This window comes from Sminthopsis crassicaudata, chromosome 1 (assembly GCF_048593235.1).
Source record: "Sminthopsis crassicaudata isolate SCR6 chromosome 1, ASM4859323v1, whole genome shotgun sequence".
Taxonomy (NCBI): domain Eukaryota; kingdom Metazoa; phylum Chordata; class Mammalia; order Dasyuromorphia; family Dasyuridae; genus Sminthopsis; species Sminthopsis crassicaudata.
Window position 1 is genome coordinate 381,937,721 of NC_133617.1, and position 22,036 is coordinate 381,959,756.

Consider the following 22,036-nt stretch of genomic DNA (forward strand, 5'->3'; position numbering starts at 1 on the left):
CCTCTAATCCACTGTTTCCCTTCTCCTCTATCCCCCCCTAAAAAAACAATTTTCCTAAACTACAGGTGTAATCTCACTTCCATGCCCAAAAATACTAATATTTTTCTACTTAACTGCTTCTACAATAAAATCTAAATGCCTTAGACTAGCATTTAAGGCTCTTCACAATCTTTTGTATTAACTTAAACATTTTGGTAATTAGTTACCTCTCAGAAAGTTAGCTTTAAGTGTTTTTAATAACATTATTTTCCATCTACACTATATATCTCTATATGTACCTATTTATTGACATGTGTACTCCCCTATTTGTATAGGAGCTCCTCAAGGGTTAAGAGTAGGCTCTTTTATCCTCAGTGCTCAGCACACATTAAACACTTAATAAATGCCTATATGATTAACACTTAATAAATGCTTATATGATTGAGATCATAGACTCTATGTTCCTGTCCAGATGGACAGCTTTTCATTTCCTGCTTCTATGAGCACATTCATAGCATGTGCTCTGCTCTGCCTTCTTGTCTTGGCCTTTTAGAATCTCATCTTCCTTCAAGTCTCAGTTCAGTTTCAACGTCTTCCAAAATTTTTCTCTAGCTCCATAGTTGTTATTGTTCTCTCCTGCCTCTGAGAATGACCAGTGGTTGTCCTTATTACTCTCCACCTTGTTGTTTCCTCCCAATGAAGATGTAGGTTTTAGAGGGAAGGGATAGTTTGGTATTTTGCCTTTGTATCTACAGCACCTGGTCATAAGCATAGGTTTAATAAACATTCAGTGAAGTCTTAGTTTGTCACCATGTCCCGAGTGACCTTGGGATCATGAAAGTTATGCTGGCAAAGGTTCCTAACATGGCAGCCTTACGCCTGGCTACCAAGGATCTCTGCCCACTGGAATCCTATTTCCGGTGCCCTTTTTATCTCTACCTTCACCTTTTACTAACTAGATTTTAATTTTACTTCCAAACCCCTACAGTAAACCTTTTTTTATAAAAAAAAAGTTATGCTAAAGAAAGGCATGTTCTAGCATTCCTTCTCTTGTGCTAAAATGGTTCCCAATATGGTCCTTGCCATATATTATATCCAAGGACCAATCTGACTAATATGAAAAGGCCCATCACTACTTGGTTGACAATTTGATGACCCTTTCTTGGGTGATGGCCACCTTTGAAACACCAATAATATGTCAATAACACTTAATAGATTTCAAAATACCTTCTTAAATTTATTTACTTATTTGTTTGTATCTCTACTGTTCATTTCAAGTTTCCTTGTAATCAGATAAAAATCTGAAAAAGAAGGCCTGTAATAGAAAGTGGATAGACCTCTGAGTCAGTGGTCAGGATGATCTGAGTTCAAATTCTGCCTCATTATTTATTAGCTATGTGACCCTAGGTGAGTAACTTAATCTCTGTCTACCTCTGTTTCTTCAGTTACAAAGAAGAGTGAAAGGAGGCATAATATTTTCACCTATCTCAGAGAGTTGTTTTTAGAACCAAATAAGATATTTGTAAAAGTTTTCTTAGCACAATGCTTGGTACACAATAAGCATTTAATAAATATTTGTTCCTTTCCCCTTCTTTGCTTCCTTCTGTCCTATCCCTTTCTTTCTTTTAACACTTATTACTTGCCTGATCCTGCTCATACTGCTTAATTTCCCCCCCCCCCCTGAGGCTGGGGTTAAATGACTTGCCCAGAGTCACACAGCTAGGAAGTGCTAAGTGTCTGAGATCAGATTTGAACTCGGGTCCTCCTGAATTCAGGGCTGTTGCTCTATCCACTGCGCTCTATCCTTTTCTTTTTAATCAAGCATTTCTTTAATCAAGCTGTCCCTCATAATACTGCTTAATTTTTGTAAACTTTGATTTTCTCATCCATAAAAATAGGTAGTTTTAATACAAAACAAACAAACAAATATGTTTATCATAGATATGTTTTGTTTATCAAATTACATTTTGGGGGGAATATGAGATATAATAATGATTTTCTATAGTTCATATATAAAGTTAATTTTTACTTTGATCATTTTATTAAAATGTTTAAGATTTATGATCTATGTGAATTGTAGGCATTTCATATGTCACTACTTCTTTATAATCTGAATTAGTATCTAGTTCAATTTAATATGTGGAAAACAATTTGAAAATTTGTGTCAGAATAAAAAAAATCTAAGAAGCAAAGTTAACATATTCCTTTGCATTTTGTTTTGTACTTAGGCAAGGCGTTGACGTTTCTTCTCCTACAACCACCTAGTCCTAAACTCCCTCCTCACAGCACGATCAGAAGAACTGCTATTGATCTAATAGGACGAGGTTTTACAGTATGGGAGCCTTATATGGATGTGTCTGCTGTTCTAATGGGCCTTCTCGAGCTCTGTGCTGATGCTGAGAAGCAACTGGCTAAGTAAGTGCCCAGTTTCAGTTATTTTTATTCATTTGTTTATTCTATTTAAAAATATTTATACTATTAAATTTTTTTTTTGTTATTCTTGATTTGTAATATCATCTATTCAGAGAACTCCTTGTGGAAACTCCTTCACCATTGCAGGGAGATTCTTTAACTTATTGGAGATTTACTGGAGCTCTGAAATGATATGACTTGTTTTTTTTTATTGTCACATAATTTTTGACTGAGGCCATACCTGGACCTAGGTCTTTCTGATTGTAAGGCCAACCCTTTACCTTATAATATCATGTTGTTAAAGATGCAGTTCTAGTGGTAGAGAATTGAGGTGTGAGAATCCCCTCTTTGGTCCGAGGAAAAAGTTCAATGTGAAAGAATTCACAAATCCGAAGTCTTAGTGACAAAAAAGGAACTTTTATTTTTCACTAAGAGGCTCTCTCTTAGACAGATCTCTTATTGAGGATATTTGCAAAGAATGTGTTAACATAAACCTATTTTATGAGCATATCTTGGGGCTGGGGGCAGTTTGAACTGATTATTAGACCAAGGTCTCCCAATTGAATGAAATCACTTAGAAGGTTTTTTTTTTTTTTTTTAGAATTTGGAGTTTACTGAATGGGAATCTAGCTAGGTGATTTGCCTGAGATTTCCAATTGAATGATGCTGCTTATCTTAGAAAAGGCCTTTCTGGAAAATATGCCCCCTCCCAGAGTCTGGGAGACACCAATCTCCCTTCTTTTACAAATCAAAGGGAACACAGTTTCAGAGTAATTATTTTATAGATTAAGGGGATACAATTTCAGAGTTCACCCGAGTCATTATTAATTCTAAAGAATTTTTATAAACTGACTGTTTAAGAGAAAAAAATCCCCACAAACAAAATTCCAGTTTTTAAAGGAAAAAAAAGTCCATCAGGGTTCTAGAATTAGTACCTATCAGCCAAACTAGAAGTAATTTGATAAGACCTATACTTAAGGAAGGCCATCTTGGCAGCTATTTAGAAGATTATTAAGAATAATCCAGAAAAAAAAAATTAGGCTGGTGGTCTTATGAGATGTGATATATATACATACATACATATACACACACACACATATATATATATATATATATAAAATATCTTAAAAAAAATTATATATATATATATATATAATTTTTTTTTTTTTAAGAGAAAAAATAACTTAGCAATTCATTTGATATGAGGAGAGGAGTTAATGAGAGGGAATGGTGAAGAACAATTTTGAAGATATGAATCTCAATGCCTGGTTAAATGATAGTTGTCCCAAAAAAAACTTTGTAAGTTTGAACAAAAGGTGGATTTATGGGGAAAGACACTTGAGTTCAGGATATGTTGAACTTGAGATGCTTATGGACATTTGGATGATATCCAATAGGCAGTTCATAATGAAAGATTAAAGTTTAGGAGACAGAGTAGAACTGATTATTTAGATTTGGAAATCACCTCTACACATATAACAATTGAACCTAAGGGAAAATAATGAGCTCACCAAAGGAGCATCAAGAAAAGGTAGACTCCAGGACAGAGCCTTTGAGAGTTTAGTACCATTAAGCTGGAGAAAGATGATAATCCAGCAATATCATTATGATGCGGGTGTAGCCCCCTTTAAGATTCCTTGTCTGATCTACCTTTGGGACAAGATCTGGTCAAAACCACCCTGTCAAACCTGGTCAAAACCATTCTCTGTCCCCGCCTTTTTCGGCGTATATCTTCATCTATCTAATGCCTTTTACTGACCAAACCTGGCAATAAACATCTTTTTACCCACCTAGGTTTTCAGCCTGTAAATTCATTTACAGGGGACAGAGTAACTTGGCTGGCATCTTTCAACTCTCTGACCAAAGATGATTCTAGCTTTGCTGTTTTTATCTGCTTGAAGAAGCCATATGGGTGGAGCTCAGGTTGATTCCTGGAAGGCCAGATTTTTGGCCGGCTTTTCAGATAAAGAATAAACTGTTTTGGGGAAACCTGAGCAGATAGTTGGGGGTTGGGTACAGGCCCAAACTGGCTCAGATACAGATCTTTTCCCCTAGGAATACAAAAGGGTGGTTTTGACCAAATCTTGTCCCAAAGGTAGATCAGACAAGGAATTTTAAAGGGGGCTACGCCCGCATCAATAAATCAATAAAAAATCTTGGAATCACATGATTTTAAAATTAGGTGGAACCCTAAAATTCATCTAGTCCCATATCTTCTTTGTACAAATATAGTAATTGAACCTTCTAGAGGTTAGGTATGTTATCTAAACATAAAGGTAATCTCTACACAAGAATTTAATTAGCAGTTGTCTCCATATAAAGAAAAAAAATAAGGGTTTTGTTCATTGCAAATTTAAATAGGTAAATCTACTTGAATTGGAGATACATGAGATCAGTAATTAAATCACTGCAATTAAAGTGGTATTGTCCATCTGAATCTTGATTGAATTACTGTCTGTGGCAAACATGGATGTGTGTTTGGGGTTTTAAAATATTCTTGAGACTAGGTTTCCTCTTTTGTAAAGTGAACAAGTAGATGATCTTGGGACTTTTCAGACACAAATACAGGTTTCTCAGAACATTTCTTTTGAAGGAGTGTATAAAATGAGAAATTCTTACTATAATATAACTCTTTTTAAATTTCAGTGTTAAATCTCAGTATTAGAAATTAGAAACATTCTTGATGTTGTGGTGGGGCCTGAGGTTGAAGTCCAATCTCACCTTTAGGGAAAAGAAGCATGACATGTATCAGATAAAATTGCTAGTCTAGGGGATAGAACTGTAATGATAGCTTTTTAGAATGGGAAGTATGCACTGGTAAAAATTAAATGCAGATTCATTTGCACTTTTTGTTGTTGTTATTCTTTTTTCATTGTGTTTTGTTTCATCTACTTTTGCCTTCGCTTCAGTCTACAGCCACAGGGGTAGATAGCTTTAGTCATTAGAATTTAATAATAGAGAGCAAAGTGAGGATCTCTGGAATTAACAAGAAAATCATAAAGAGACTGAGATTATATCAGAACAAATTTGTAGTTCAACTGAATATATCTGGGCATTAAATAAAAATAGAAAATCATCTTTAAATGAAATTCAGATTCTCTTAAGGAAATTTAATCTCTTTGATACCTAAGCACAACAGTGTTGGTCTATTAACATTAATGAAAGCATTTGTTGCAGAAAACTTGATTGCTCAGCAGTTTCTCTTCAGTATTTAACAATGAAATATTATTAAAAATTTTGTATATTGGCTTGGTGTAGAAGACCTATATTTGTCTACCTTGGATTTTCTCTCTACTATCACTCTAAAGATCTGACTCTCCTTTTTTCCCATTCATTTCTACTGCTGATAGAGCTTAAAAAAATTGACATCTTGTTAGGGCATATTAAAAGTGTTTGTTTTGTTTCTGTAGTCATTTGGTTTTTTGTTTTGTTTCTAAATTAAATGTTATGCTATATAGTTGTGCCACAACTCTTAAGTAATATAATCTTGACAGAAAATTTTTTTTTTCCTTCTTAATCCCTGCGATGACAGATTAGTGTTCTGAGTGTGATAATTATATGTAATGTTTAACCTTAACTGCTTTATAGCAAGTAGAGTTCTAAACTTTTATTGGCTTTTAAAAATCAGTTACTATTATATGTACAGTGTAAATATATCCATTGTCATCACTGTTGTAAAATGTAGTTCACTGGAGGTTTTTTTACATGCAAAAACCAAATTCAATTTATTTAACTTTTATAAGGATCTGTACTTTAATATCGTTCTCCATTTCCTTCTAAAAGACATTGTTGTATTTCTTGTGCATAATTGGAAGGAATATGTAGCATTAATACTTTATTATAAAATTATGCAAATATAGAAGATATTAAAAGTCATCTGAATACCAAGCATAACATTTCATTCTTTTTTTTTCTTTAGGTTACATATTGTTACATATAAATATTATTGATTTTCCCATTATAGGCATAAAAAACTAAGGTCAAAAGATAGGTGGTTAGACATGTAATTAATTCTTGATTTTCTACGATAAAGGAAAAATAATAGTATAAATTATTTTAGTTTCTAGTTTATATATTTATCAGTCATGCTATTGCAAACAATACCATTTACAAATAAAGAAATGACTAATTTAGGTGTTACCTTCTCTAGTTCTATTCTCGAGTGATAATCCTAATTTTAAGGGATTTCCAAATTATATTGTGTTCTCGAGAGATAGAACTGTATCTTTCAATAGTTTTATGATGCCTATTCTGCTTGATATAATATAGGATATATATATATATATATATATATATATATATATATATATATATATATATATATATATATATATATATATATATATATATAAAATATGTGCTCAGTAACTGTATTTTAAGTAGATTGATTATAAACTAGAAAAATGCATTCAAAAGCAAATCTTATAACTTTAAAGAGCAAAAATCTTTTCAGTTTTAAAAGTACAACTCTTATTCATCACCAAGCATATAAATAAAAATGCCCAGTAAAGAATTAGGGTTCCTCTGCTAACCTCTCTACATTAAGTGTCTATGTTAATTTTCTTTAGTATCCTAATTACATGTCAGGTCCTACTTGAGGTTCCTGTTGTCGCCTTTGCTAGGCATACTCTCCATTCTTTCTCCATAGATTCAAATCCTGTGTCCTTTAAGTCCCAGAACAAACCCTACTTTATCTCTAAACTTTGACTTCACGGTTCTAATTCTAAATGACTTTTTCTTTCTTAGAGCTTCAACAATGTGTGCTTTTTAGCACTTTATTATATGTTTTTGTATGTTTTTCAATCAATAATTGTTTCAGTTATAGTTAGTTGTAATTATTGTAAGCTCCTTGAGGGCCAGGGGCCCTGGGCTGCCTCTATTGTAGCATTCCTTAGCTTCCCATTAACACATAGCTGTATTACATAGAATGCCTAGTAGATGCTCAACAAATAAGTGTGTTTGTATAAACAGATTTACCATCCAATGGAAATGGCACTCAAATTATAATTCATTCATAATAGTAATCATTAGTTGTGTGCTTTATGTATGCAGAACAATCCCAGTGTTGGACACTGGGGTAGATAAATTAATTGCAAAATAAAGTTCTTTACAAAGACTAAATAGTAAGACCATTGCCAGCTCTAGGCAGGGTAAGTAGGAAAAAAGCATTGTGGAAGAATTCCTTTAGTTAAGACATTAATTAGACTTTAAAAGATTGGTGCATTCCATGTGCAAAGATATTTGTAGCAACCCTTTTATAATGGCTAGAACTAGAAACTGAATGTATGCCTATCAATTGGAGAATGGTATATGAATGTTATGGAATATTGTTGTTCCATAAGAAACCACCAGCAGCATGATTTCAGAGAGGCTTGGAGAGACTTACATGAATTGATGCTGAGTGAAATAAACAGAACCAGGAGATCATTATACCCGGCAACAACAAGACTATACAATAATCAATTCTGATGGACGTGGCTCTCTTCAATATTGAGATGATTCAAACCAATTCCAATTGTTCAGTAATGAAGAGAGTCATCCACACTCAGAGAAAGAACTTTGGAAAATGAGTGTGGACCACAATATAGCATTTTCACTCTTTGTTATTGTTTCCTTGCATTTTTGTTTTCCTTCTCAGGTTTTTTTTCTTTATTTCTAGATCCATTTTTTCTTGTGCAGTTAAGATAACTTTATAAATATGTATACATATATTGGATTTAACATATATTTTAACATATTTAACATGTATTGGACTACCTGCCATCTAGAGGAGGGTAGGGGGAAGAAGGGGAAAATTTGGAACAGAAGATTTTGCAAGGGTCATTGTTGAAAAATATCCATGCATATGTTTTGTTAATAAAAAATCTGTAGCAATAATAATAATAAAAGATTGGTGGATTCTGGAGAGCATTTTGGAACTATGCTCAAAAAGTTGTCAAACTGTGCATGCCCTTTGACTCAGCAATATTTATATTAGGCAGATATCCCAAAGAAATCTTAAAGGAGAGAAAGGGACCCACATGTGCCAAAATGTTTGTGGTAGCCCTTTTTGTAGTGGCACTGGAAATTGAGTGGATGCTCATCAGTTGGGGAATCACGAATAAGTTATGGTCTATGAATGTTATGGGATATTATTGTTCTATAAAAATTATCAGGAGGATGATTTCAGAGAGGCCTGGAGAAACTTAACATGAACTGTTGAAATGAGCAGAACTGGAAGATTATTGTACATGGCAACAACAATATTATATGACAATTAATTCTATGGACGTGACTTTATAGCAATGAGATGATTGAGGCCAGTTCCAATGATTTTGTGATGAAGAGAGCCCTCTTACCCAGAGAGAGGACTGTGGGGATCAAGTGTAGATCACAACATAGTATTTTCACTCTTTTTGTTGTTATTCACTTATATTTTTTCCCCCTTTTTTTTTCCCGTTTGATCTGATTTTTTCTTGTGCAGCAAGATAATTGTATACATATGTTTACATATTTTAAAAAAGAAACCAAAATAAAATAAAAGATTAAAAAAAAATGAAAGATTGGTGGAAATTCAGTATGCAATTATAGTATATTCATTCCAGGCATCACGTACAATATAAAAAGGAAAGGTGATAGGAGAGCACAGTACATACTTGGAAGAATAGAGCAATCCATTTTCATTGTATTATCAAGTGTATAAAAGTAGCAATGTGAGTTTAAACTGAAAAGTTGTTTATGTCAAACTATGATAGAGGCCTTTTAATATTAAGTAAAAAATTTTGATTTTTGTTCAGTAGACAGTATGAAACTATTGAAGATTATTAAGCTTGGAAGTATATTGACTAAATAAATGTTGAAGAAATATTATTCTTTTAGTATGTGAGATAGATTAAAGGAGGAAAACAGAGAAATGAGGAAGCTTGTTAGAAGACCATGATAGATGTTCACATTTATGGTAGTAAAGGCCTGCCCTAAGTAAGGTATTGGCATTGGGACTAGAGAGATAACAGATGTGTTGTTTATGGAGGTGAAATTTATAATTGAAATTCATAAACATCATTAATCACTGACTAAGATTTGAAGGAGAGGTTAAAAACAAAACAAAACAATTCAAGATTATGAACAAGATAAGGGCTTAAATAGAAGTAGTGAAGTCAGAAAAAAGTACAGGTTTAATGAGAATGAGAAGCTTGGTTTTGGACAGAGATGTTGTCTTTCAAGAGCTAATGGTCCATCCAGGTAAAGAAGTATGGGTAGTTGAATATCTGGAGCTCAAAAGAAAAGTTTAGCTTAAAGAGAGAGAATAGCTCCTAAATAAAGGTAGTAGTTGAAGCTATGAGAATGAAAGAAATTAAGGGAAAGAAGTTAAAGAGAAAGTTCCAAGGCTAGACACTTGGGGAAAATTCACACCACAGGTTCAGTCTGAAAAAGAGGAACTAGCAACAGAGACACAAAGGAACTATTAAAGATAGAAGAATCAAAAGTGTGATACTTCTGAATCTGAGAAAAGAGAAGTAAGAGTTGATAATTCCAAAACAAAATGATTCATGGGTGAAAAAGACAGAAGAATAGCCATTGGATTTAACAATTGGAAGATAATTTAGTGAAATTTGAGAGAGCAATTTTAGCAATTACTAGGGGCAAAAACTGAGTACAAGGGTTCAGTCAGCAGATGTTAATATTAAGTACTTATTATGCTGGGCTCTGGAGATACAAAGAAATGCACACACACACATCTGTCTCTGCTCTCAAGGAGAGTATATAGGATAGACAACATATAAATTAATAGAAGTATACAAATAAACATGAAATAAGATGAATCTAATCTGAGAGACAAAAGTATTCACGACTGGGAGAACAAGAAAAGGCCTATAGAAAGGGGGATTTGAACTGAGTCTTGAAGGAAGCCCTAAATACTTAAAAGTCAAGGATAAAAAAGGAAAGCATTCCAAGTATGGGTGACAACTATTGCAAAGGCATAAAGATTGTCATATTCGAGAAACCTCTAAGTTGGCCAATGGAGGCCTACTCAGTGAATGTAGGGAAATAAAAATGGTGGAAAAGGGAGAAGATGACAGGTTTAAATGCCAAACAGAAGAGTTTATATTTGGTTCTAGAGGAAATGGAAAGCTATTAATGTTTATTGAGTAGGATAGTTAATATATTCCTGTGCTTCAAGAAAATTACCAATTTCCTTGGTACTTAAGTAGAGGATGAATTCCATTGGAGAGAGATTGAAAAAGAGTGTTCATTAGAATTGCAATAGTTCTGGTCAGAATTAATAAGGGCCTGAATTAAAGTGATTGTGTGAATGTAAACATATAGATACATCTGTAAATACACACACACACACACACACACACACACACACACACACACACATACATACACACACGGTTTTAGACTTACTACCAAACTAAAAATCTACAAAGCCATTGTGCTGACTTCATTGTTATATACCTGTAAAAACCTGGACAGTATATCATTGTCATGGCAGGAAACTGAATCATTTCCATTTGAATTGTCTTAGGAAGATGCTGAAGATCTCCTGGCAGGATAAGATACCAGACCCTAAGATCCTTTCTTAAAATAAACTGTGAAGCATTCCAACTCTACTGCAGAGAGCACAATTCTGTTGGGCTGGCCACATTGTTCAAATACCAAATGTACATTTATTAAAAGATTGTCTTATGGAAAACTCACACAGGGCAAACACTCACAAGGTGGTGAGAAAAGGAAATACAAGCACATTTTCAAGGGCTCTCTTAAGAACTTTAGAATTGATTGTATGACGTTGTTGGTGGAGATGCAAACTGATCCAACCATTCTGGAGAGCAATTCGGAATTATGCCCAAAGATGCTACACTGTGCATATGCTTTGACCCAGAAATATCTCTACTGGGTCTGTATCTCAAAAATATCATAAAAAAGGAAAAAAGGATTCACATGTGCAGAAATGTTTGTAGCAGCCCTTTTTTGGGCTGCTATATTCTCTCAGTTGGAGAATGGCTGAATAAGTTATGGTATATGAATATTATTGTTCCATAAGAAACAATCAACAGGGTTATTTCAGAAAGGTCTGGAGAGATTAACGTGAGTTGATGCTAATTGAAGTGAGTAGAACCAGGAGAACACTGCACACAGCAACAAGAAGATTATGTGGTGATCAACTCTGATGGACATGACTTTTTTCAGCAATGAGGTGATTTAGGTCATTTCCAATATCCATCTGCATCCAGAAAAGAGGACTATGGGGACTGAATGTGGTTTACAACATAGGATTTTCACCTCTTTTGCTGTTGCTTGCATTTTTCTTTCTCATTTTTTTCCCTTTTTGATCTGATTTTTCTTATGCAATTATGGAAATACTGTATGGAAAAACTGCACAAGTTTAACATATATTGGATTACATGCTGTATAGGGAGGTAGTTGGAAGAGGTGGTTACAAGGCTAAATGTTGAAAACTATCTTTGCATGTATTTTGAAAATAAAAAGCTATTAAAAAACAAAAAAATTTAAAAATTCAACAAGACCTCATGCTTACTATTATCTTGAATACTTTAAATTAAATCTCTATTTTATAAATTTTGTTAACGATAAATAACATTTTAATGGTAATTTACTGTTGGAGATATTTAACAGTATAATAATTGCATGTAAACTAACTTTGATGTTGGACTTCTTTATTTGAACAAAAGTTTATAAATACTTGCCTCCGTACCAGATAAATACAGTTTTAAATCTGAAAAAAAAAAAAAAAAAACTGATTATATGACATGGGAGATACTGCCACAAGGCTACCCAGCATGGCAAACTCTCATCAGACAAGATGTTGTGCTCTATGAGCAAAGGCAGAATTGAATTAGGGTCAGCCAGAGTCCTTAGTCTTTAGGTGGAGAAATGAAAGAGGCAGGAGAGCCACCACGTGATTGGTCAAAAATGGAGTCTGGAGTCTAAAGTCTTTGGTGTCTGAGAGTGCTGTAGCCAAGAGAGCTCTGTATCCCTCCCCCAGCCCTTAAATCCTTTCAGTACAATTACCTCACTACATAACATTGGGCATGCACAGCCATAAGCACCATGCTGTGATTCAAGTAAACTTTTTCAGAGTTCCGGCCCGCTACATCATCCCATAAGAGATAATATGAGAAAGAAAACAAATTATTAAAATGATTAATATACAAAAATATGACACTATACAGTGTCCTATTCCTGTGGATCACCCCTCTCTGCAAAAGAATAGAGAGAGGTATTTTTTCATTTCTCTTCTTTGGGACCCAGCCTAAATTTTTTCTTTTTTTTTTTGACATTGTGATATTTGCTTTTGATTGTTTTGTGGTAACTGTACTTTCTTTCAGTTTGCATCACCTTCTTTAAGTCTTTCTATCTTTCTCTGAATTTATCATATTCATTCTTTTCATAAAACATAAATATAAATTTTATTTTAAAGTTTACTAGTAATGAAGAAGCAGAAAGATGGAAGAAAAGTTGTATAATACTTTATGTGTAGAAAGTGCTTAATAAAGTTCTGTTGATTTGAATGGATTGTAAAGATCAAAGGAACACTTTGGGATATTAGGGAGATCTAAGCATTTTTGAAGTCAAGATGAGAAGGAAAGACAATAAATACATTATGGGGTAGGGGAAAGATAAGTGGACATGGCAGTTATTAGTCCTGAGTTCAGTCACATCTCTCCCTTTTACTAGGCATATGATCATTGGACAAGTCATTTCCCCACTGTAAGTTGCCTCTATCTTTATATATAATAAAATGAGAATAATAAAGCTTACTCCTCTAAGAAAGTTTTAAGTGAAATGCTTAGTAAACCTTATATGAATTTGTGTAAGAGAGCTAATGATCTCAAGATCCTAGAAAAGATCAGAGGAAATGAGATGAAATTAAGCATTCAGATTGAAAGATTAGCCTTAATCAATAGGAGAGATGCTACTTCTGTCACCAATGAAAAGGAAGAGGGTGGAAAATGATGATATTGCAATTTGAGAATAGAGGGAAGCTAATATAGTTCAAGAAAAATACAAGTGCGATTAGAGATTTCTTTAAAAGAAAAAGGTTGAAACATTAAATGTTTGGATTAAGATAAGGTATCTGTAAGTCTAAAGGGATTGCCAAACAGAGTAGGGTTTACACAAATGAATTTGTATATCATGAATTTTTAGTAGGTAGAGTCAGTTCAGTTTTGTGGCTTTCTCATGAAATCTTTGACAGAAACAGCAGCAGAAAAATTGGCCCCCTCCTATGTTGAAGACTCTGAAATAACAAGTTTACAGAATTCAAGAGATTCTGAGATATATATATATATATATGTATATATATATATAGATAGATAGATAGATAGATAGATAGATATATCTATCTATATATATATATATATATTCATGCTACATTAACATGGCAGACCATGAGGTCAAGGTTGGCTATGGAGGCAAGTAAATAGAAGACTTAGGCGAACAGAGATGGCTCAAAGAGCCAAAAGTTTTGATAAGGACAAAAAGTAGGGGTAGTATGTGTCTGTGAGAATCAAAGAATTGAAAGGATAGGAAAATATAATTGAAGGATAGAATTTCAGAATAGTAGATATCAGAAGCCACAGTGCTGAAAGATGGATGAAGTTTAAAATGAGACTAATCTGGTATGTCTCTGGAGTGAGGTGGAGTCCTTTGGATTTGAGGTATTATATGATCAAGTGGTTAAAAGATCTGTCAACATGATTTTTGTAGTCCAGAAGTTGGTATAGAAAAGAAGACTGGGAGCAAGATGCTAAAATTCTTGGTAAAGTTAATTGGCTGACCTGGAGGTCAAGTAGTTAGTAACAAGGTAGGCAAGGAGAGGAGGGTGGTAAGTAAAAGCAGATCACAAGGACCTTGAAAAAGAAAACTGTCTAGAAGTGGCATTGGAGATAATTAATATTCCCAATCCATTGCCCACTACTGTGAATTAGGGGAATGAGGAAAATAATAGTCTCTAGTAGAATGAATTGTGTGTGTGTGTGTGTGTGTGTGTGTGTGTGTGTGTGTGTGTGTGTGTGTGTATGAATAGTATGAAGATGGAGGCTTTAAAATTTTTATCAATGTCTTTATGTCTTTTATACCAAAAGTATTTTACTATGTAGTCTTTTCCCTGACTCTATCCTACCAGCAATTCTTCTTTAACAAAGTGTCTTACTGGGAAAGATTCCAGTTTATCGCCATTATATATGATGTTTACTGACGGTTTTAAATATAATGCATAGACATTCTTAAAAAGATTTTGTCAACATTGAAAATAGGTATATAGAGGAATAATGTAATATTTTCCCAAGTTTTTAGTATCCAGCTCTTTTTCATATATTTTGAGAATCAATTTTTCTATATTCTCAGAATACAGAATTATACTTGTAATATGTATACTTGGACTTTTCTTCCCCTTGTTTTTATTAGTGGAATTTTTATTTTTATGTGGCTCAGCTGTCTTTCAAGGAAGAGAGTTTGTTTCTGTAATCATTAGATGTCTTTTCCAATTGTTTAGTCATTATCCTCCTTGTGTTTTAATTTTTAAATGCTTTCTGGCTTTTGAATGCCTCTTGGGTTGAGTTGAAAATAAGAATATGCTTTGTGAATGAGAATATCTATCTCTCAGCGATGTAGTTTAGTTACTAGTTAGTTAGACCAGTTTACAATATTGTATCTACTTAGTTTTTAGTAGTAATTATTTTTTCAGAAAAAATAATTTTGTAATTACTTTAACAAAATTTATATAATCTGTAGATGTATCATACAAAATAACATTTATTAGAAATAAACACTGTGCTTGTTGTCCTTTGTACCTGAAGAGGACCTTTAAAATAATAGCACTATATCAAGATCAAGGTATTGTGGCTGATCAGATTAATAAGAGCTCAGAAGGCTCTATCACAAGTGGGATATAAATAGTCCATATGAACATTTGGAGTGGAAGTAACCTCTAAATTTATGCAGCTCATGTTTCTTTTCAACTACTGCAATTCTGGTTTGCTCATAGAGCACCTTTTTTGATATGGGAATGCCATTCTGGGTGGTCTTGTGCTTAGTGTATCCCATATCTAGACTCTAGAGAGACCTTAAGAGTATCCTTATGTCATTTCTTCTGACTCTCTAGCAAATTAAGGTACTAGACAGAAAGAATCTTTCTCAAATTGAACTTCCCAGCTTTTAAATTCTACTTCAGGAAGTGCAATTCCAATGGGCTACATTGTTCAAATGATAAATGTACATTTGCCTAAAAGACTATTTTACAGAGAACTCATACAAGACAAGCCACTTACATGAGGAAACTCTGTGTGTGTGTGTGTATGTGTGTGTGTGTGTGTGTGTGTGTGTGTGTGTGTGTGTGTAAGTGTAAGAGAGAGAGAGAGAATTTTGCTAGACAAAACACATTTTAGCACAAGAAATATGGAAACAAAGCATTTGATAAACCAAAATTAGATTTACCAGCAAATTTCTTTCATTTTTATATTACCTCACTCAGAATAACTATTTGTAATTTTTTTAGCTTTGTTTGATTTTAATCTAAATATTGTTAGTTATTCACATTGTAGAAATAAAATTATTTTTGAAAATTTTGATCATATGTAAAGTTTCTTCAGTATCTCACATTTTCAAATTGTTGCTCTATACCCTGTCAGTATACCATATTATTTCTGATAGATTTTATTTTGCAGAACAGAAGAAAAAGAAATATATACTATATACAATGACAACCATTATGAAAAATATCAGCAAAGTAAAAATCACTCAGTTACCAGTTAGCCATAAAGATAAATGATACTATTTGCAAAAGAAGGTCAAGAAACAGGAAAAAAAATCATGAAATTGAAACAAAACAAACTTCCTGCCTTCTGTGGAGGAACAGCTATAGAGACAGGTGTTGGTTCTAGTTTATTCTAGAAGTCTTCACTCTGCTAAATGCCCACTGTCACATGTGGACTTTTAAGCAGTTACTTGCTTCATGATTTCCAATAATTTCTTAGAAGCATCAGTGACACTTAAGTGTTACTGTTCCAGAAGTAAAAATGTTTAGTGCCTGTTCCAAAAATAAAAATTCCTTGCAAACATTCAGTCCCCTTACCATGATGAATATTGATAAGAATACAAAGAAATCTGGTTTTCTTTGGGAATGGCAACTCATTCTTTGTATGTTGTACTAAAATATGGAGCCAAGTTGTCCAACTTTAGAGACTTGGCAGTCTTAATAGTATTAGTTTACTTTCTTAAGATGTGCTAAAAAAAAAAATTGTCAGCCTTCATGGGACAAGAGGATTCCAGCTATAAATAAGATGAAGCCAATTAGTACATTTTGAAAACCAGTAACATGCAAGTTTCTTGATTTTTTTTTTTAAATTTATTTTTTATTAAAGCTTTTTATTTTTAAAATATATGCATGGATATATATACATATATATACATACATATCTATATCTATCTATCTATCTATCTATCTATAATTTATTTATTCATTTTTTGCTGAGGCAGTTGGGATTAAGTGACTTGTCCAAGGTCATACAGCTAGGAAGTGTTAAGTGGCTGATGCTAGATTTGAACTCAAGTCCTTCTGACTTCAGAGCTGGTGCTCTATCCACTGCATTACTTAGCTGCCCATTGATTAACACTATTTTAAAAACACATGAATAGGAGTAAAGGAAGCCATGTTGTGGTCCACACTTATTTTCCATAGTTCTCTCTCTGGATGTATATGGTTTTCTTCATCACTGAACAATTGGAACTGGTTTGAATTATCTCATTGTTGAAGAGAGCTACTTCCATCAGAATTGAACATCTTATAATAGTGATCTTGCTGTGTACAATGGTCTCCTGGTTTTGCCCATTCCACTTAGCCTCAGTTTATGTAAGTTTCTAAAGGTCTCTGAAATCATCCTGCTGGTTATTTCTTACAGCACAATAACATTCCATAACATTCATATACCATAACTTATTTTAGCCATTCTCCAACTGATGGACATCCACTCAGTTTCCAGTTTCTTGCCAGTACAAAAAGAATTGCCCACAAACATTTTATGCAAATTTTTTGAGAATAAAGATCATTTTGGTTTTTATCTTTGTATCTTCAACATTTATCACAGTGTTATGCACATATGAAAGACTTAATAAATGTTAGTAGAATTGAACTACTCTGTGCCTTTCTACTAAAAACAAATAAAACATTAAATACTTTTTGTACATTACACAAGTATTTTATCATAAATTGTTTTGATGAGGCATTTCTTTTAAAGAAAAAAGTTTTTATTGGATCATACATAATTGTGGTGTTTTTTAAAGTGAGGTGGAAAGGAAATTATATCATAAAAAGGGTAAAATGGAGAGGGGTAAAGAGGAGGGGGATAAGGGTGAAGGAAAGGAGAAAAGCATAAGCAGGGGTTAACAGGATGGCAAGCAATATAGAATTAGTCATTTTAACCATAAATGTGAATGGGGTAAGCTCCCCCATAAAGAGGAAGCAGTTAACAGACTGGATTAAAAGCCAGAATCCTACAACATGTTGTTTACAGGAAACATACTTGAAACAGGGTGATACATAGAGATTAAAGGTAAAAGTTTGGAGCAGAATCTACTGTGCTTCAGGTGAAGCCAAAAAAGCAGGGGTAGCCATCCTCATCTCAGATCAAGCAAAAGTAAAAATTGATCTAATTAAAAGAGATAAGGAAGGGCATTATATTTTGCTAAAGGGTAGCAAAGATAATGAAGCAGTATCAATATTAAACATTTATACACCAAGTGGTTCAGCATCTAAATTCTTAAAAGAGAAATTAAGAGAGCTACAAGAAGAAATAGACAGCAAAACTATAATAGTGGGAGATCTTAACCTTGCACTCTCAGAATTAGATAAAGCAAACCACAAAATAAATAAGGAAGAAGTCAAAGAGGTAAATAGAATATTAGAAAAGTTTGATATGACAGATCTTTAGAGAAAGTTAAATGGAGAAAGAAAGGAATACACTTTCTTCTCAGCAGTTCATGGAACGTATATAAAAATTGACCACGTATTAGGACATAAAGACCTCAAAATCAAATGCACTAAGGCAGAAATAATAAATGCATCCTTTTCAGACCACAATGCAATGAACATTACATTCAATAAAAAGCCAGGGGAAAAATAGACCAAAAAATAATTGGGAACTAAATAATCTCATACTAAACAATAATTAGGTGAAACAACAAATCATAGACATAATTAATAACTTCACCCAAGAAAATGACAATAATGAGACACCATACCAAAATGTGTGGGATACAGCCAAAGCAGTAATAAGGGGAAATTTTATATCTCTAGAGGTCTACTTGCATAAAATAGAGAAAGAGAAGGATGGATTGGGCTTATAACTAAAAATGCAAGAAAAGGAACAAATTAAACCCCCCTCCAGACAAACACGAAACTTGAAATTCTAAAAATAAAAGGAGAGATTAATAAAATTGAAATTAAAAAAAATATGGAATTAATTAATAAAACTAAGAGTTGCTTCTATGAAAAAAACAACAAAATAGACAAACCCTTAGTAAATCTGATTAAAAAAAGGAAAGAGGAAAAGCAAATTGTTAGTCTTAAAAATGAAAAGGGAGAACTCGCCACTAATGAAGAGGAAATTAGAACAATAATTAGGAGTTACTTTGCCCAACTTTATGCCAATAACTTTGATAACTTAAATGGAATGGAAGAATGCCTTTAAAAATATAGCTTGCCCAGATTAACAGAGGAATAGTCCCATTTCAGAAAAAGAAATAGAACAAGCTATTAACCAACTCCCTAAGAAAAATCCCCAGGACCAGATGGATTTACATGTGAATTCTACCTAACATTTAAAGAACAATTAATTCCAATGCTATATAAACTATTTGAAAAAAATAGGGATTGAAGGAGTCCTACCAAATTCCTTTTACGACATAGACATGCTACTAATACCTAAACCAGATAGGTTGAAAACAGAGAAAGAAAATTATAGACCAATCTCCCTAATGAATATTGATGCTAAAATCTTAAATAAAATATTAGCAAAAAGACTACAGAAAAATCATCCCCAAGATAATACACTATGACCAAGTGGGATTTATGCCAGGAATGCAGGGCTGGTTCAATATTAGGAAAACTATTAGCATAATCGACTATATCAATAACCAAATTAACAAAAACCATATGATCATCTCAATACATGCAGGAAAAGTATTTGATAAAATCCAACATCCTACTAAAAACTAAACCTACTAAAAAACTTGAGAGTATAGGAATAAATGGACTATTCCTTAAAATAATCAGGAGCATATATTTAAAACCATCAGTAAACATCATATGTAATGGCGATAAACTGGAACCTTTCCCAGTAACATCAGGAGTGAAACAAGGTTGCCCATTATCACCATTACTATTAAATATTGTACTAGAAATGCTAGTCTCAACAATAAGAGCCGAGAAAGAGATTAAAGGAATTAGAGTAGGTAATGAGGAAATCAAACTATCACTCTTTGCAGATGATATGATGGTATACTTAGACAACCCAAAGACTCTGCTAAAAAGCTATTAGAAATAATTCAGAACTTTAGCAAAGTTGCAGGATACAAAATAAATCCACATAAATCCTCAGCATTTTCATATATTACCAACATAATCCAACAGCAAGAGATACAAAGAGAAATTCCATTCAAAATAACTGTTGATAGTATAAAATATTTGGGAATATATCTACCAAAGGAAAGTCAGGAATTATATAAGAAAAATTACAAAACACTTGCCACAAAAATAAAGTCAAATTTAAATAATTGGGAAGACATTAACTGCTCTTGGATAGGCTAATCGAATATAATCAAGATTACAATACTCCCTAAACTAATCTATTTATTTAGTGCTATACCAGTGAGACTCCCAAGAAACTATTTTAATGACCTAGAAAAAATAACAACAAAATTCATATGGAAGAACAAAAGGTTGAGACTTTCAAGGGAAGTAATGAAAAAAAAAATCAAATGAAGGTGCCCTAGCTGTACCTGATCTAAAACTATATTATAAAGCAGCAGTCACCAAAACCATTTGCTATTGGCTAAGAAATAGACTAGTTGATGAATGGAATAGGTTAGGTTCACAGGATAAGATAGATCTAGTGTTTGACAAACCCAAAGATCCCAACTTTTGGGATAAGAATTCATGATTTGACAAAAACTTCTGGGAAAACTGGAAATTAGTATGGCAGAAATTAGGCATGGACCCACACTTAACACCACATACTAAGATAAGATCAAAATGGGTCCATGATTTAGGCATAAAGAACGAAATCATAAATAAATTAGAGGAATATAGGATAGTTTACCTCTCAGACTTGTGGAGGAGGAAGGAATTTGTGACCAAAGGAGAACTAGAGATCATTATTGATCACAAAATAGAAAATTTTGATTACATCAAATTAAAAAGCTTTTGTACAAACAAAACTAATGCAAACAAGATTAGAAGAGAAGTAACAAATTGGGAAAACATTTTTACAGTTAAAGGTTCTGATAAAGGCCTCATCTTGAAAATATACAAAGAATTGACTCTAATTTATAAGAAATCAAGCCATTCTCCAAGTGATAAAGGTCAAAGGATATGAACAGACAATTTTGAGATGATGAAATTGAAACTATTTCCATTCATATGAAAGTGTTCCAAATCACTGTTGATTAGAGAAATGCAAATTAAGACATCTCTGAGATACCACTACACACCTGTCAGATTGGCAAAGATGGCAGGAACAAATAATGATGAATGTTGGAGAGGATGTGGGAAAACTGGGACACTGATGCATTGTTGGTGGAGTTGTGAAAGAATCCAACCATTCTGGAGAGCAATCTGGAATTATGCCCCAAAGGTTATCAAACTGTGCATACCCTTTGATCCAGCAGTGCTACTACTGGGCTTATATCCCAAGGAAATACAAAAGAAGGGAAAGGGACTTGTACGTGCCAAAATGTTTGTGGCAGCCCTTTTTGTAATGGCTAGAAATTGGAAAATGAATGGATGTCCATCAATTGGAGAATGTTTGGGTAAATTATGGCATATGAATGTTATGGAATATTATTGTTCTGTAAGAAATGACTGACAGGAGGAATACAGAGAGGCTTGGAGAGACTTACATCAACTGATGCTGAGTGAAACGAGCAGAACTAGGAGATCGTTAAACACTTCAACAACAATACTATATGAGGATGTATTCTGATGGAAGTGAATATCTTCAACATAGAGAAGAGCTAATCCAATTCCAATTTATCAATGATGGACAGAATCAGCTATACCCAGAGAAGGAACACTGGGAAAGGAGTGTAAACTATTAGCATTTTTTGTTTTTCTCCCCAGGTTATTTTTACCTTCAGAATCCAATTCTTCCTTTGCAACAACAACAACAACAATAACAAAATTCGGTGCTGCACATATATATTATATCTAGGGTATACTATAACATATTTAATATGTATGGGAATGCCTGCCATTTAGGGGAGAGGGTGAAGGGAAGGAGGGGAAAATTCAGAACAGAAGGGAGTACAAGAGATAATGTTGTAAAAAAAATTACCTATGCATATGTACTGTCAAAATGTTATAATTATAAAATTAATAAAATTTCATTTGAATATTGAAAAAAATAAAATAAAATCATCC

At 33.2% G+C, this 22,036-nt stretch overlaps 1 protein-coding gene across 3 annotated transcripts in view; it reads left to right on the forward strand.

The window, feature by feature from the left end:
* Positions 1-22,036, forward strand: part of WDR7 (WD repeat domain 7) — a 472,816-nt gene that overhangs the window by 322,084 nt on the left and 128,696 nt on the right. For all 3 annotated transcript variants that reach the window (XM_074279428.1, XM_074279427.1, XM_074279429.1), the window contains one exon: positions 2,208-2,394. In XM_074279428.1, the coding sequence (XP_074135529.1) occupies positions 2,208-2,394 (187 nt within the window). The remainder of the gene's footprint in view (positions 1-2,207; positions 2,395-22,036) is intronic.